At 35.6% G+C, this 18,177-nt stretch overlaps 1 protein-coding gene across 1 annotated transcript in view; it reads left to right on the top strand.

Annotated features, from left to right (window-relative positions):
* Positions 1 to 18,177, top strand: part of NCAM2 (neural cell adhesion molecule 2) — a 602,380-nt gene that overhangs the window by 370,647 nt on the left and 213,556 nt on the right. Inside the window, exons 7-9 of the mRNA XM_006162056.3 lie at positions 1,636 to 1,753; positions 10,809 to 10,969; positions 14,772 to 14,917. Coding sequence (XP_006162118.1) covers positions 1,636 to 1,753; positions 10,809 to 10,969; positions 14,772 to 14,917 — 425 coding nt within the window. The remainder of the gene's footprint in view (positions 1 to 1,635; positions 1,754 to 10,808; positions 10,970 to 14,771; positions 14,918 to 18,177) is intronic.

Genomic DNA, 18,177 nt, shown 5'->3' with positions numbered 1-18,177 from the left:
TCTCCAAAAAAAAAAAAAAAAAGAGGAAAACAGGATGGAGAGTTAAATGCCTATAAAATGAAGAGCTGATATCTGAAAAATAGCCCATCAAGATGGCAATTGTAGTAGTTATTATCTCACCTTAGAGACAGCATATTAGATCATGCCCCTGATGTCTAAATTCATAAAAACAGAATCTTGCTTTATTGTATTCAATCACCAAGGTACTAAGGAACATATCATCCTCAATGGGGATAACGTAGCGTCAAGCCGACCTGAATGCTACTGTGCGTGTGTTTAGTTATAATCACACTTCTAAATACCTGCCTGGTCATGTTGTTTAGGATATATAAAAACCAAATCTATTAATGGAATATATTTTAAGAATTTTATCTTGCCCTAGTTCTTTGGAAACTTGTGAGACTCTACATTGAATCACAATTTATATACTTTATTTTGAAATTTAGCTTCTGTTATGGGTGTTATTGATTTGTTTATGGCAAACAATGCATCTCAGTGACAGTTTCAACGTGTCCAAAATGTGCAGAACACACAGTTTTCACAATGCAATTAGTTAGAAATTGGAGAAGCTTAATTTTAAAATTGAATTGTTTCTGGAAAATCTGTTTCTATGCTCACGATGGCTTAAGCAGTTTCTCCTCATAAAATGTTCTAGAGTTTGAAGAAATGAAGTGCAGTTAATCAGAAAGTACATTATGGTTTGACATCTAATTTGAAAGCCCTGTCCTGAATCAGTGAGTGATTGCTTATGGCATTAATGTACCAATAAGAATCCAAACAGGAAATCCATCTTGCCCAAAGTGGATCTCCATACGGATGTATTCAGTGTGGTATTGGCTCTTATTTTGTGGGACATGTTTCATAAAGGTATACGTGTCTCCTAATATGTACAGCTCATGTTAACCTACTTTAATAAAGAAATAGTAAAAATAGCATTATAGTGAATTTATCTAATTATTGTACATTAAAAAACAGATTAATAATCTTAGTTTACTATAAATTCAAGTGCAGTCCCATTAAAGTAAGATTTGAAGTAAACTATCACTATTTTTTTCTTTTAAAATTTGCTAGAATGTACATGTACTTGCTGGAGAGAGAGAGAAAGAGAGAGAGAGAGAGCATGTCAGCCACAGATGTTGGTCATGCCACAATCCCTTCTCTTCCATATCTCCTTTTGGAATTTTAGATATGCATATACATGTGCCCAGCATGTTTATCTGGCTGCTGGGTCTAAGACTCAAATCACATATTCAGCCATGTGGGATTCAGCCACCATAACCACCATGCCACCAGCTAGCTTAATCTCTCAAATGTAAAGTTTAACATTGAAGAAAAAAAAAAAAAAAAGGGAATATCAGCCAGTGGTGCAGTGCTCTGTGGCACTGGACTCCTATGGAATAGTCTTGGTTTTGTGCCCATGACCTTTCTGTGTACACTGCAGGTGCAATTCCCTGCTATCCAGGCTGGCTGAGACTTGGGTAGAATATCTCATGAAGACCTCTTTGAGGTTGTGTGTCTCTCCTTCAGAAGAGATGGAGAAGTAGGCTTTAAGAAAAAAAAAAGATGGAAAAAAATGTAACGTTAGTGTTTATAAAAATGTTTCATGTATCTATGTTATGTTCCTCTCTCCCTCAGTGCCGCCAGCAATCACGATGCCTCAGAAATCCTTTAATGCTACAGCTGAGAGAGGAGAAGAAATGACATTATCCTGCAGGGCCTCAGGCTCTCCTGAACCTGCTATTACCTGGTACAGGTAGGTTTGCACCTATGGCCCTCTAATTGATCTCCATAGTCAGACTCATGGTATAGTACTTGGAATTTTAATCATCTTGGCAAGATGCAAACCATTCATTTCTAGGTTCAGTTTAAAAATAATGATGTAATTATTTTTCAGTGAAGTTGGTTTGCTTACATTGTTTAAGAGATCAACAGTATGATCTCGCTAGAATTTTCTGAGTCAAAGGTTGTACCTGTAGTCATTTTTCTTTCTGTAAGGGTGTATTTCTCACCAAAGGAGGCCTAGGGACCCTGTAATTGAATTGACCAGTTGATTTTTAAAAATGTTTACTTATTATTATTATCATTTTTGAAGTTATTACAGAGCATGTATGTTTATGAGAGAGAGAGAGAGAGAGAGAAAGAGAGAGAGAGAGAATAAGAAACCAAGCTGCTGGGCACAGGCCTCAAACTGTGGTCATGCCTTAACTACCACATATTCTGCCAGCCCTGAATTGACCATTTTAAATGTGTCTTGAAATGAACATCCTAATGTTGTGGATACCCATGTTGTATATCTAAACAAAATAAAATTTTACTGGAACATAACTGTTGGATCAGCAGATGGGGGTAATGGTTATGTCAATGGATTCCCACGTAGTCAACCACAGTTTGCATCCTGGACTTGGTAGCTTAAAACTCATGTCAAGTCATGCACGTGTGCATGCGTGCACTAGATCCCAAGAGGAGAATGGATTGTAGCCATTCCCCGTGGTGGGGGTGATTTCTTCTTTTCTGTCTCTCCGTTTCTCTCTGTCTCTCTGGTGAATGCATGTGCCCTATAGCAAAATCTCTTAAAAAAGTTAAAGAAAACATTCATTGTATAGTTTACTCACTTATTATATTTATTGATTTATTTTTTTGGAGAGGTTTTCGCTATAGGGCGCGTGTGCTCGCCAGACAGAGAGAGACAGAGAGACAGAAAGCAAGATATCACCCCCCAGGGGGAATGGCCACACCACAATCCCTTCTCTTCCATTCTCCTCTTGGGATCTTGGGCACTCATGCACACACGCCCGGCATGAGTTTTAAGCCACCGGATCTGTGATGCGAACTGTGGTCAACTATGTGGGAGTCCAGTGACATAGCCATTACGCTAACTGCTAGTCCCCACTTATTATATTTCTGAGAGAAGCTAACTGTGGAGTTAAAATTCCATGAAGTTGGGACCAGCAGTTAGTGTAATGGCTATGTCGCTGAATTCCTGTGAAGCCGACTGCGGTTCGAGCCCCGGACCCGATGGCTTAAATTTACGCCGAATACGTGTGAGTGCGTGCCCAAGATCCTGAGAGGAGAATGGAGGAGAAAGGATTGCGATGTGACCATCCCCCCAGGGAATGATTTCTCACTTTCTATATCTCTGTTTCTCTCTGTCTTTCTGGCCAGCACACGTGTCCTATAGCAAAAACTTCTCCAAAAAAAAAAAAAAAATCCATGAAGTTAATGTTATTTTTAAAAGTTTAACTTATCAAATGAGAAAGCTATGTGTGTGTGTGTGTTTGCCATAGGGTGCATGCGCTCACTGGAGAGAGACAGAGATGGAGAAAGGGAAAGTGAGAAATCAAACTCCGGGGGTAATGGCCACATCACAGTCCTTTCTCCTCCATTCTCCTCCTGAACTATTGGGCATGCATGCACATGTGTCTGGTGTGATTTTGAAGTCACCAGGTCCAAGACTTGAACAGCAGTTGGCCATGTGGGAGTCTCATACCTTAACCATTGTGCAACCGGCTGACCTGGTAAATGTATTCTTTAACAACTAATACCTATTTTTAGAATTCTTAAACTCTTCTTTGATTTCCATTATGATTAAGTATATGTCAAAATATTTCATTCTTTTAGATTATGTCTCAGAGTACTAAGTTGGAGATAACAAACTTCCAACTTAGACAATTGCATAACTATGCATCACTAATGCACGTTAGTACACAACCACTGCTACAAATACTGATAGAATTGCTTCTGTACTTTATAAATCATATAGTGGAAGAATAATCTCCAAAAATTTAGTAAAATATGCATTTTAATGTGCAAAAGTGTAAATATGAAGGATTAAGTTTTTATTAAGAATTACTTTAAGGATATTTATTGAGATCTAAACCTAATTTCTCTTTCTCATTTTTTTTCTTTTTTGAGAGGTTTTTGCTATAAGGGCACATGCACTTGCCAGAAAGACAGAGAGACAGAAAGTGAGAAATCACCCCCCGGAGGGGATGGCCATGCCACAATCCCTTCTCCTCCATTCTCCTCTCTACATCTTGGGCATGCATGCACACGTGCCTGGTGTGAGTTTAAGCCACCAGGTCCGGGATGCGAACTGCTGTCAACTATATGGGATTCCAGAGACATAGCCATTACGCTAACTACTGGTCCCTAATTTCTCATTTTCAGTGTAAATGTTTACTGAAATTGTCTTAAAATTTCAAATCACTGTTTATCTCTTTTATCCATTTAATATAGGCAGTAGCAGTAAACAAGATATTTTTTCAAACAAGATGTTTTTAGATATACTTTATAGGCATTAATTTCTCCGTTACACACTGTTGGTGTTTTTAATGGAATTACACATCACATAGTAACGTATTCACCCCAAATAATCATTGTAAATCTTAGAGACTGCTGATTTTCTAGTGTGGATCTTAATTGTCAGTATCAGGTCTAATTGCATCACAGAATGATGCATTCATTATAGTGAACAAATAGTATTTTAGAAGCCTATTCTAATTATTTTGTATTTCCAAATAGACCTAGATGCTTCAATTATTTTTCTTAAAATTTTATATCTCTTGGGTGTTCCATATGGTGGTGCCACCCAATGAGATGCTCTGTGAGGCTGATCTACATGACAAAGCTCCAGGTTCACATCTGAAGACTTCTCTGATAGTACCCAGGATGCAGGGCTGACCGAAGTCAGGGGTTGGGATTCTGTTAGGGATGCTGTCTCTCAAGCTATTTTGTTCATAAATAAAGAAATACATTTTTAAAAATATGGACTGGAAAAAAATCTTTGCTCTTGTTTAAAATCGTTCTCTTGGAGCAAGAGGCTAGTGTTGTAATTAAGGTGCTTGGCTCCCATGTGGCCGTCTGTGGTTCAAGTCCAAGACTTGGTGGCTTGCTTTCTCAATTTCTCACTCTTTCTTTCTTGAGCACATGTACTCTATAGCAAACTTAAAAAGTAATATTAATAATAATAATATACAAAATAAAATAAGTTAGTAATTGAAAAACATGTTTTTCTTATGTTTAATTTGAAATACAATTATGTAAAATAAAATGAATCACATTGAGAGGATAATATAAGGAGCGATTTAAATCTATTTTTTTAATTTATTTCTGTACCTTCACATAGCATTAGTTTCACTTCTGAGGAGTGTGAAATAATAGTTTATTAAAACTTACATAATGGTTCTAGCCTCTGGATATAAAATGAGAGAACAGGAACGCATGGTTGTAGCATTAACAGATGTGATAGTATTTGAAGGAAGTTTTTATTTTGACCTATTTTTCTGTGGATATAGACATGTTTGTGAAAAATATTTCTGGAAGCATTTGGGAATGTAGGGTGCAGCCCTGTGAGAATGATCCAGAATGAGCAGAATGATTTCTGATACTGTGAGACAATGTAAGTGACCTGAGTGAAGTCCGTTTGTTAGTTCTTCCATTACAAAATACCGCAGATGGAGTTGTTTAAATAGAAATTCATTTTCTCCTAGTACTGAAGGCAAGATGGTAAAGATCAAGGGGCTAGCAGCAGTGATGGTTTCTAACTATCTTGCATATGGCTGCCTTTTCACTTCTTTCCACTTTTTCCACCTACGTCCTTCTGCTATGTGAGAAAGAAAAAAAAAAAAGGCAAAGAAAGATCTCTGCTATCTCTTCCTCTTCTTTCCTATCTTTTTTCAAAAAAAATATTTACTATGTTTTAATTCATTAAAGCTTCCATTTCTTTTTTCTGCCTTTTTTTTTTTTTAGAGGTTTTTGCTATAGGATGTGCGCACTTGCCAGAAAGACAGAGAGAGTCAGAGAGACAGAAAGTGAGAAATCACCCCCCTGGGGAGGATGGTCACACCACAATCCCTTCTCCATTCTCCTCTTGGGATTTTGGGCATGCACACACACATGCCTGGCGTTGAGTTTAAGCCACCAGGTCCGGGACTTGAACCACAGTCGACTATATGGCAGACCAGCAACATAGCCATTACACCAACTGCTGGTCCCAAAACTTCCCTTTCTTTTAAGAACATCAAATTCTATAGGATTAAGGCATCACACTTATGACCTAATTTAACCTTAATTACCTCCTTAAAGACTCTATGTCCAAATACAGTTGCATCCTGGAGGTTGGAGCTTCAACATACGAATTTTGTGGGTGGGTGGGTGGGGAGGGGATAATATAGTTCAGGACACCAGGAGAGGAGGCAGCAAAGGAACGAAAACTGCAGAATTATAAAAAGTATTCACAGACCAGCTGGTGGAATGGTGTTTAAGGTAGTGTGATCCCATATGGCTGGCTATGTGGTTTGAATCTCAGACCCAGCAGCTTGAAAAAACATGATGGCCATGTGTACATGCATGCCCAAAAGGATAAGGGAGAAATGGAGGAGGAGGGATTATAGTGTGACCATCCCTTCTGGCGGGTGTTTTCTAACTTTCTTTTCCTCTCTCTTTCTCCCTTTTTTGTCTCTCTCTGTCTTTGTCTGGCAAGTGCATGTAATCTCTAGAATTTCATTTATGTTTTTAAATTTTCATAAAGAGGATCATCAACTTAATGACATGCTAATCAAAGTGGAAGCAACAGCAGCAACATTTTTCAGCTTATCCTCTTCTATATCTTCTGATATATAGATTTTTATCATTAACCCATTAATGTGGTGAATTTCATTATTTTTCAAATTTTAAAGCAAGTTTGCCATACTTATTTAAAAACTGCTTGATCATGGTATATTATCCTTTGTATGCATGCTGGAATCAATAGCCTAATAATTTAAGATTGTTACATTCATGATTATGAGAAATATTGTTCTATCATTTTCTAGTTTTTGATTTCTTAGGAATTAGGGTAATATTATCCACACAGAATGAGTAGGCAAGTATTTCCTCCTGTTCTGTTTTCTGTTAGAGTTTGAATGTAAGGTTTATTATTTCTTACTTAAATGTTTGGAAAAATTCCCAGCAAAACCATCTGTGCCAGGATTTTTCTTGTATAAAGATTTAACTACAAATTCAATTTTTTTTTCATAGATAAAGTTATTCAGGTAAACTTATTCTTTAGTGAGCTTCGATTATTTCATCTATTCCAGAAATGTGTTCATGTCTTTTAAATTGTGTATACTGGCATAAAGTTGCTCATAGTTTTCCCCTTTTGTACTTTTAATTTGCATATTATCTTTAGTGATCATCTTTCTTTCATCCAGATGCTATCAGAACTGCTTATTTGTTCTACCCTCTCTCTGTTTTGAAAACCCAAGTTAGTCTAGATACATATTTATGAGTATAATCATCTTAGTAAATCAGCCTTTTTTTAATTAATTATTTCTTTACTTTTCAATTTTCTATCTCATTGTTTTTTGCTTTTATTTACATTATTGTCTTTCATCTATTTATTTTTCACTTCCTTTTCCATTTCTTAAGGTGGATATTAATGGCATTGATTTTAATTATTTATTGTTTTCTAATATAAGCTTAAGATTTTGGCTCTAAGCAGCTTTAACTATACCCACCTAATTTGGATATGTTTAAATTTTTTTCAATTCAAATGTTTTTAAAATTTTCTTTTGACATTATTTTTGTTATTGGTTACTTACAAGGATGTTTATTTGTTCCCAGTAATTTGGTTATGTTTTATTTATGTATTGTTATTTTTTTGGGGGGGGAGAGGTTTTGGTGATAGGACACGTGTGCTCGCCAGAAAGACAGAGAGAGATAGAGAGACAGAAAACAAGAAATAACCCCCCAGGGGAGATGGCAGTGCCGCAATCTTTTCTCCTCCATTCTCCTCTTGGGATCTTGGGCATACACGCACACATGCCCAGCGTGAGTTTAAGTCACTGGGTCTACGACTCAAACCAAAATTGACTACATGGGAGTCCAGTGACATCACCATTAGGCCAACTGTTGGTCCCTTGTATGTATTTTGAACTGATTTCTAATTAAATTTCATACTTGTCAGAGAACATACTATTTGTTCATTTTTATTTCTTATTTTTATTATTTTGTTGTTGTTGTTCTAGTGCATGTGTGCTTTCCAGAGGGAAACAAAGACAGGGGAGAGAGATAAAGTGAGAAAGCATCCCCTGGGGATATGGCCATGTCACAATCCCTTCTCCTCCAATCTACTCTTGGGATTTGAGGAAGGCACATACAACGTGCCTGGCATGTTTTCTGGGCCACCCATTCTGGGACTCGAACCATGCGGTCAGCCAAGTGGGATCCAGTCATCTTAACCACCATGGCACTGGCTGGCCTGAGAATATAGCTTTTGATGGTATCAATTTTTTAAACTACTGAGTTTTATTTGATAGTCTATGTTAGTAAATATTCTGTGTTCACTTGACAAGATGCAGCAGTGGAAATGTGTATTCCATTATTATTGTATGGAGTACTCTCTAAATATTTAACACATCAACTTGCTTGATAGTGTTTGGGTTCTAGTCTTCTAAATCCTTACTTATTTTCTACTATTTCTCTCCAACTTCATTTATAAATAAATCTATTTCTATGCTCAGTTTTATCTTTTACTTTGTAATTTTAGAAGCTCTGCCACTATGTGGTTAAACAATTATCCATATTTTATAAATTATATAAAAATTATTTAAGGACTTTGTTTAGGAGTATCTGTTTAATGCCAGATATAAGTTTATTTCAGTCTTCTTCTCTCTAATTTTTCATTTTACTCAGTCTTCAGGTTTATTCGGTTACAACACTACTATGTCTTCAGTGTCATGAATCTTTTCTTCCTTAATGTTTCATCTTTTCTTACTCTCACCAGTGTGTTGTTAATCATCCTATTTTAAAAAGAAATATTCATTTGATTTTATTAATTATTATTGTTACTTTTTTTAGTTTGGTACAGGGCACATGTGCTCACCAGAGAAAGAGAGAGAGAGAAAGCAAGCTGCCATGTCCAGAACTTGAACTGCAGTCAGCCATGTGGGAGTCCACCACATGGCCTTAACCACAATATCACCTGCTCTTCCCATCATTCTTTTTTTAGTATCTTCAGGTTTGAGGCCTTTCTTATGTTTTCCATACCTTTATTGGCCTTTTAGGTAAATTCAGGCAACCTTTAGTCTAGGGATAATTATGTTCTCTTACTGAGGCCATCTTCTTCTAAAGACATGAGCGAAAGTTCTCTGTTTTAGGAGGTCTTTTTCTTCTGGAGAACTGGGATACAAATTATTCTTGGCCTGATGTGAGTGTCTGGGATTTTTGTTTTGTATCATTTCTAGTAGTTCTTTCTCTAGACTAAGAAAGCCTTATAGGCTATCATCATTGATCACTGTCCACTTCAAGATTTATTGGGAATGCTCTGCAGTTCTCTGTAGCTCTCTTGTTCAGTTCTCTCTTTTCACATGATCTAACCTGAAAATTGAGCTACTTTGACCACCCCCAGATACAAACTCTGTCTTCCAACATAGATGTATCCCTCACTCTGGTTAAATTATTCCCGGAGTTGTATCCTGGAGACTCTCTTTAGGCCATAAACTATAGTTGTCTTCAGAGGTCACTGTCCTGTACTACCTGATGACCAGTGATTGAAAACTGATATTTCACATGTGCAGTCAGTGTTTTTGTTGTTTAAAGTGTGAACATAAACGTGATCACTGTAATTTTAGAAGTGGAATTTATTATGATTCAGAAGTGAAATTATCATTCATGTTTTATTATTTCCACTAATTTTTTAATGCTGACCTCAGTTTTCTTGAGTTGCAAATGGGACCGTTAGAGAAGTGTTTTTCGTTTTCTTTTCCTCCTTCTTTCTTTCTTTCTACATTCTTTTTTTCTTTTCTTTTTTTGCCACAGGGTATTTGTATTTGCCATGTGGGATCTAACCCCTTACATGCAGTGTTTAACCACTGTGACACTGGACCAGTTCTCTTCAAAATATTTTTAATAATATTTTCAGATTATGTTTTACTTAAGCTTGTTTGGGAACATATACTCCTCTATCCCCAAGGGCAGAGCCTACACTTTTTTACATTAGTAGGTTTTAAAATCACTTTTGTCATCCAAACCACTGTTATAAAAAAATTGAAAGAAACAAAAAAAGGAAAAAAAAAGCATATGAAGAAAATATACAATATAATAAGATTTCACAAAAAAGGGGATTTTAGAGATATTTCAGATTTTAATATATTTAACACATTTCTTATAGCATTTTATAGTGAAAAAGTTTGAAAGTGATTGTCATAAAGGACTACAAAGATTAGAGGAGAGTAAAACTAAAAGAAAACTTATAAAACACTCTTTGTTCTCCTTAAAGATTTAATTATCATACTTAGAGTAATTTTTTAACCATGTTATATGTAACCTTTCCATCTTACTCTCTCTTTTTATTTATTTTGTATTTACTTTGTTTTATTATTATATTTACTTTGAAATGACTAGAATTTTTAAAATTAATTTTATGTGTTTTAGGAAGCTCATAAAAATATGCTTCATTAACGTATGTTGTCTCACCAAAATTTAAAGTGTATAAAGAATTAAAATCAGTAAAGGAAATTCATTTTTTTTGCTAACAGTTGAAGCTCAAGTGAACTAATTCACTTTCTTTTCCTTACTTATGTCAAGACTTCGACACAGATCAGATATTCTTTGTGTATCTGAAGTCAAAAGAATTTTTAAGTATAATTTTAATAGTCATTCATTAAAATCTTATGCTACTAAAAATATGCTTTTGACTGGAATATAACCTTGTCTATCAATTACAGTAACCATGACGTAATCAATACCTATCTATAAAAAGTTGACTCTTATCTCCTGCATTATGAACTCAGATTTATGAAGATCAAACTTTTGCTTTTCTCTTTTAGGAATGGAAAACTCATTGAAGAAAATGAAAAGTACACATTGAAAGGAGGCAACACGGAACTCACTGTCAGGAACATAATCAATAGTGACGGGGGCCCATATATCTGTAGGGCCACCAATAAAGCTGGAGAAGATGAGAAGCAGGCATTTCTTCAAGTCTTTGGTAAGTATTATAGTGTAGTGGTTCAACCTATATGAAAGTACATTGCAAGGTCTGAGCTGAAGTCTACACTTTCATGAACACAAACTGGTTAGTTCTCTGTTATTAAAACAGTTTGGGGATCAACCGGTGGCACAGTGGTTACATACTGGATTCCCACATGGCTGATCTCAGTTTGAGTCCTAGATCCGGTGGCTTGAAAATGACACAGAACATGTGTGTGTGTCCAAGATCCCAGGAGGAGAATGGAGCAGAAGGGATTGCAGCATTGCCATACCCCTGGGGGGTGATTTCTTACTTTTCTTCTCACTCTCTCTTTCTCTGTCTCTCTCTGGTGAGCACATGTGCCCTATGAAAAAAACTCTAAAAAAATTAGTTTCATGGGCAAACGGGTGGTATGGAGGTTAAGGCATCTGTATCTCACATGACTAACTACATAGTTTGAATCCCAAATCCGGGGGCTTGGAAAATTATGCTGAGAGCATATACATTCATGCCCAAAACCCCCAGAGGAGAATGGAAGAGAAAGGTTTGTGATCTGGCCATTCCTCATTGGGAGGGGGATTTCTCACTTTCCTAATCTCCCTCTCTCTCTTTATTTCTGAATCTGGTGAACTCATGCACCCCACAGAAAAATGTCTCAGTATCCTCATCTCTTTTGAAAATGTTTTTATGAGAGGCTTTTTGCTATAGGGCGTGTGTGCTCACCAAAAAGACAGAGAGACAGAAAGCAAGGAATTCCCCCCTGGGGGGATGGCCACGCAACAATCCCTTCTCCTCCATTCTCCTCTCGGGATCTTGGGCACACACGTACATGTGCCTGGCGTGAGTTTTAAGCCACTGGGTCCGGGACTCGAACCTCAGTTGATTACATGGGAGTCCAATGACATAGCTTTTATGCCAATTGCTGGTCCCAGTTGACTACATGGGAGTCCAATGACATAGCTTTTATGCCAATTGCTGGTCCTTCTTTTAAAATTTTATCTATAAGGTAGAATTATTTTAAGAATCACATGATATTACACATCCAAGTTTCTGTGAGATTATGGCAGACTAATAAAAGAAAGTGGAGGAGTATCCATTTATGTTCTACCTAGTGGTATCTAATATTATATATCTGTATAGGACTTAATCTTCATAAGTCTTTAAATGACACGTTGCGATCAGTTTTACTTTAAATGTACTTCAAAAGAGCACATATATAAGACTATAATCGAAGTACATTCATATACAACTATAATTGAGTATTCCCTTTCCATTTTATTAAAATATAAATATCTTACATACTTATGAATAGCCATATTGCCTTCTTTCAGAATTTCTAGTGTATAGAAAACTAGTACATTTTTAAAAATTATTGGCTTAGCTTCTATTGTGTATTAAAATGTAAAGGTAATGTTGCTGGTGGGTACTTATGATAAGATTTTCTTTTCACAAAAGGTAACACTAAAAATTATATACACTACTTACACTTAGTATACATTTCACCATCTTCAAAATAACTATAATAGAATGCTTTCACACACACAAAAAAAGGAAAGGGGAAATCTGAGAGAGTAAAAAGGACCAACATTTGCACTGGATACTACAGATACTTCTTACACGGACCTCAAAATTAATGATAACACTGCATAGCTGTCCTTCGCAGTTTTCCTTTGGTTGCTGTGATGGAAGCATTTTTATTTTTTAAGAATTATTTTCATTTAACTTAATTTATTTCTTTTAACTTGACCAGAGAGTGAAGAGTGCGAGAGTTAGAGTGACAGCAAAAGTGAGAAAGCAATTCATCCAGTCTGGGTCTTGAACCATGGTCAGCCATGTGGGAGTCTAGTGCCCTTGACCGCCATGTCACCTGCCGGCCCCGTGGGAATCATTTTTTAAACCCAGATAAATGTTTATAAACGTGGAGGGGACCGCGCAGCAGGTGCTGAGGTGGTCAAGGTGCTGGACTCTCACATGGTCCACTGTGGTTCAAGTCCTGGACCTGGCAACTTGCTTTCTCATTTTACCTCTTTCTCTCTGGTCAAATAATAATAATAAATAGAAATAAAATAAAATAAGTCTTTTTTTTTTTTTTTCGAGAGTTTTTTGCTATAGGGCACATGTGCTCGCCAGAAATACAGAGAGCTAGAGAGAAATCAAGCCCCCAGGGAGATAGGCCACGCCACAATTCCTTCTCCTCCATTCTCCTGTCGGAATCTTGGACATGCACACATATGTGCCCGGCGTGAGTTTAAGCCACCGGGTCCAGGACTCGAACCGTGATCGACTATATGGGAGTTTAGTGACATAGCCATTACACTAACTGCTGGTCTCAAAATAAAATAATTCTTGAAAAAGCAACTTGGAGGTGATTTCCAAAAGTTCATGAAAGAAGATATTAGATAAAAATTTTTAAAATATACTTTATTTCTCAACATAAATTTCATTAAGTTTGAGGCTCTTTTCTAAGCACCAGCCATTTGATCCATCCCTTATGAACTGAATTCCCCTGGGAAGTCAACAATGTCAGCTCAGTCATTTTTCAATGTTAATGGATAATGAGTGCTCTTGAAAGAATTTTGTAAGATTAGGTAAAAAAAAGGAAAACAAAGTCAGAGAGCCAAATTAGAACTGTAAGTTAAATGCTTAATAATTTTCCAATAAAATAAACTAGCCAAATTTCCCTCTTTGATGAGAGGAATGAGAGGGAGCATTATCTGGTAGAGAGGGACTCCGACGAAGCTTTCCTAGCTTTCCTAGAACTCTGACAAAGCTTTCCTACACACACAGACACACACACGCACACAGACTAGGTTGTCAAGAAAGTCATAATGTATTTTTCTATGCAAAAATGCATCATGACTTTCCTGACAACCATATATGTGTATATATATGTGTGTGTGTGTATATATATATGCATATATGTTTATATATGTGTATATGTGTACCACATCTGTATATACACATATGTATCTATGCATATGTGTGGGACTTTAAAAGAAGAAATTTAAATTTTGTGGCTTTAAGAGAGGAAAAATATATGTAAAATGTGAATATTGTAGTCTGTTACTGTGCTGCCAAACAGAAACACCTGAGACTGGGTGCTCTCTAACGCATGAGAGTGTATTTGGCTCACATTTCCGGTGTTTGGAAAGTCCTAAGACAGCATCTGACTGTCCGCTGGTTCTAAAATCACAGGGCTATCAACAGAGAAAGGGAAACAGGTGCTTGCTGAGAGTGACCTGGGGGAGTCAGCTTTCTTTCCAAACAACTTTCTCTCCCAGATGCTAACCCAGTCCAGAGAGAGAAAGAGAGAAGAGAGTACTCCCTCAGGGAGAAAGGGGGAAGGGAGACAGAACTCCTTCAGAGACAAAGAGAGAACTCCCTCAGGCAAGAGGGCATTAGTCTGTTCATGAGCGTAGTACTTCTGAGGTCAAGACACTGTCGGCCAGGTCACACCTCTCAAAGGCTCCCAATCCTCTCAAAACCTCTGCATTGGAGACCAAGTTCCAAATGCGAGAACCTTTGGGAGACAAAACATATTCACACCATAGAAATGGGTTTTCAATATGCAGAAATATTTAAAGAATGACTCCTTTATATAGTTTCTAAGCTACTTTAAATGATTTTTATAATTGATGATCATGTTCTAAAGTTTTTCTCTTATACTTTTCGGCTCTCCTGGTACTGCCATAAAGCAGAGCTTGCCATTTTGTAACCATTATTGTCTCATGCCATACTAAGGTGGATTTATGTGTCCACTACACACTTTAAGTAATATTCTCCTCCAATACCAAGTGAGTAATGTATATATTCTTTACAGTACAGCCTCACATAATACAGCTTAAAAATGAGACTATGTATGAGGATGGTCAAGTCACACTCATCTGTGAGGCAGAAGGGGAGCCTATTCCAGAAATCACTTGGAAGAGAGCCATGGATGGTATCACATTTTCCGAAGGGGACAAGGTACGAACAACTTGATATACAGTAGGTTCCAATATATAGTTCAATGCCCAGTGTTTGTTTTTTCTTGTTTTTTTTTTTTTTTTTCAGGTTTTCTTAATTTTATTTTTTATATTTTATTTAATAACATATATCTCTACAGTGGATAACATTTCTTTTTCCAGCACAATTACCATGCATATCAGTCAAGACAAAGACATTACCGGGCTGGTCTGAGAAGTATTTCATGCCCAGTATTTTGAATATTATTAAATCTCACATTTTCTCCAATTTACCAACTAACTGGGAGTTAAATAAGTTTTTGAAAGTTTTAAAATGGTAACTACCACAAATTTAGCCTAAAAATAACTTCAGAGTGAAAAAAATTCAATATGTTAAATTTAAAGATGTTTTTCATTAAGTCACAAAAAATCAGATTATTAGTATTACTCTTAAGGTTGCATACACAGGTTCAATTTTCTGCTTTTATATAATAAAGAATTTAATAAAAATGAATACAAACAAATACACCATTTTGTTGGCCTTCACAAAATGTCAGGTTACTTAGAAATCAATTAAATAGTAATATATTTCACTGTATCACGTGGCTTTTCATCAGCAAAAATTGTCAAACTATGCCCTCAGATTGCTTTTCTCCATTCAATGTTAGAAACATCTTTTAAACTTTTTTTATTAATGTGAGTTGATTTCTGCAAAAATTCTGGATTTTAAAATATAGATACCCTTGAAAGTATCATTGACTTACTAATGTTGATAACAAAAGAAAATTGAGATCACTTTCTACATAGTACACTTTCCCTTCAACGCATGTGAGTTTTAATAACATGCTTAACCCATCATTTGACCAAAACCGCATATCTCTTATTCATTCATTATCTTTTGAATGAACGTGTTACCATGTTATCAGCCTTATTTGTCCGACTTTCTCCTCACAATGGATTTTTTTTGAGAGTTTATCTATTTTGTTAACAGTTGTAGTATTTTTATAAACTTATTTCATACATTCCAGTTGAAAATTAAATATAGAAAATGTGAATGACTAGCATAGTCTTTAGATAACCCAGAGAAAGTTACAGAGTTTGTGCTTCAGTATTTCTAAAAAGTAAAATCATAAAAATTACTATAGAGCACATGCTAAAACTGAACAGTTATATTTCCATAAAACTTTAAAAATTAAATCAGATGTGTAAAGTTGCAGAAGACTGTTTTCATATTCCAACTTAGCACATTTCTTTAGATGAGATCATTTAAGAGAAATTAACTTCATGCCCTTAGCCCTTACTGTTTCTTCATACTCCCAATGTTACACTTTCTAATTATTTTCCTGTCTGCTTTAAAATTCCAAAAAAGTTCTCTTCTACAAAGTTAGCTTTTACCCTTAATTTAAAAGATTGTTCCCTGGTGTATATGCTGAAAGTGAGATGTAAGTTTTGCTCAGTTATTTTATCAATAAAACATTATCAAGTATCCTGAAAGCTATAATATTTTATTTTAGGATACATGCTTTGCGCTACCCCAAACCACAAACAAATTTCTTCTATAGTAACTGTAATAAATTATGTAGTTTCTGTTTGTTACGGGTTATTTCTATTAAATGAACACAGCTTATTTAAAATGTTTGGGTTTATTAGTCACAAAGCAATGATAAAAACTTAAATATACTTTTCTGTATAACTTGTACTCAATGGATAAAGAAATTAAGATGATTGATTTTTTATCATGACAATTCCCCCCAAATATTTTAATAAATATCCCCAGTTTAAATTCTCAAACTCAGTAGGCTTTTTTTGTCCTAATATTCTGTATCTTTAACAGCAAAATTTAAAAATTAAATGATTGAGCTGAGCTTTGAAGCAACACAAATCCCATCTCATTTTGAATCTCAGCTCTTCCATTTATGATGGTTTAGTTTTGGGCAGTATTACTTGAATTTGTTTTCTTACCTTTAAGCTGTTGATAATAACATTTAGTTCTCTTATTATAATAAAGAAGTTGAAGAGGACATTAAAAAATGCATGTCAAAGTTTTTAGCGTATTATAAATATTTGACAAACTTTATTTTTTAATCTTTGTCATATTACATTATTCTTGAAGCAGTTTATCTTGTTCCTTTTATTATGAATAATTTCTAGGTACTAATAGGCTCCATAAAGACTGACACCGACGATTTAATTGAACACTATCATAAAGTATACTGAGGACATTTCTTTTCAAGGAAATTAGCAAAAGACTGTATTTTCTGTCAGAAACGCTCAGAGAGCCTGTCATCGCACAGATTCTAAACCCCTACTCCCTGAGGTTGATCTACCCAGATCCAGGAGTGCATATTGAATAAATTCATCAGTTGCTATCATATAGTTTTCAGGGCATAATTTAGAAAACTACTACATATCTTATTTATAAATCAAAATGAAATTGAACAACTTATCCTTATAACAACAAATAATTGTTAATATATTAGTTGATACTTAATACGGGTTTAGGAAATATATAAAATAAAATAAACAAACAAAAAACCAAAGTTTCCATCAAACCAGTCAATATTTTACTGAAATTGCTAAATTTTCAGGTCATACACACTGAAATATCATTCATGTCATATGGTTCAAACTAATAATTTCATCCAAAAAACTTAACAAATATGCTCAACCTAGTAGATTTTTCAAAAGGAGACCATGCCTTAATAGCACCCATTTTCCTTGTCTAAGTTTGGAGTGGATCACCAAGTAAAACTACTGCAAATAAATAAATAGAAATAAAATATCATATCAATTAAATCTATAGGTAAGTGAATGTTTTAATCTGAATTCTAGAATTAGATATAAAATAACACAACACTGTCCAACAGTCTTTTGATCCTTGTCGCTCTCCCTTGTGGGAGAAAAGACAGTAAAGTTACTAACACTGATGAGAGCGATGCACAGCCTGTGGTCCCTGCAGAAATTACCTTTCTAAAAAGATCAAAAGGATTAGTTAAGGAAAAATATATCCAATTAGGTATCAAATTAGATATTTCTTTACTCCTCAAAGAGAGAAGAAAGTAAGCAATCTAGAAAGTCCCGGAGTGGTACGTTAGAAAACCTTCCTCACTGTGGAATAAGCATCAAGAGTCCAGTAGGTGGATGCTACTGGTCCCTACTCTAGTGGAAGACAGTGCTCCCTCCTCCACAGGGTCACTGGGCCTTGAGTGGGCAGCTGCTGCTGGTCCCTGCCAACACTGGAGAAAACACTTTTACCCCACTGTAGGGACACTGTTGGTTCCT

The sequence above is a fragment of the Tupaia chinensis genome, unplaced genomic scaffold (assembly GCF_000334495.1).
Source record: "Tupaia chinensis unplaced genomic scaffold, TupChi_1.0 Scaffold139612_1, whole genome shotgun sequence".
NCBI classification, from domain to species: Eukaryota; Metazoa; Chordata; class Mammalia; order Scandentia; family Tupaiidae; genus Tupaia; species Tupaia belangeri.
The sequence above is the reverse complement of the archived record's forward strand: the minus strand, read 5'-3'. Positions and strand labels throughout refer to the sequence as shown.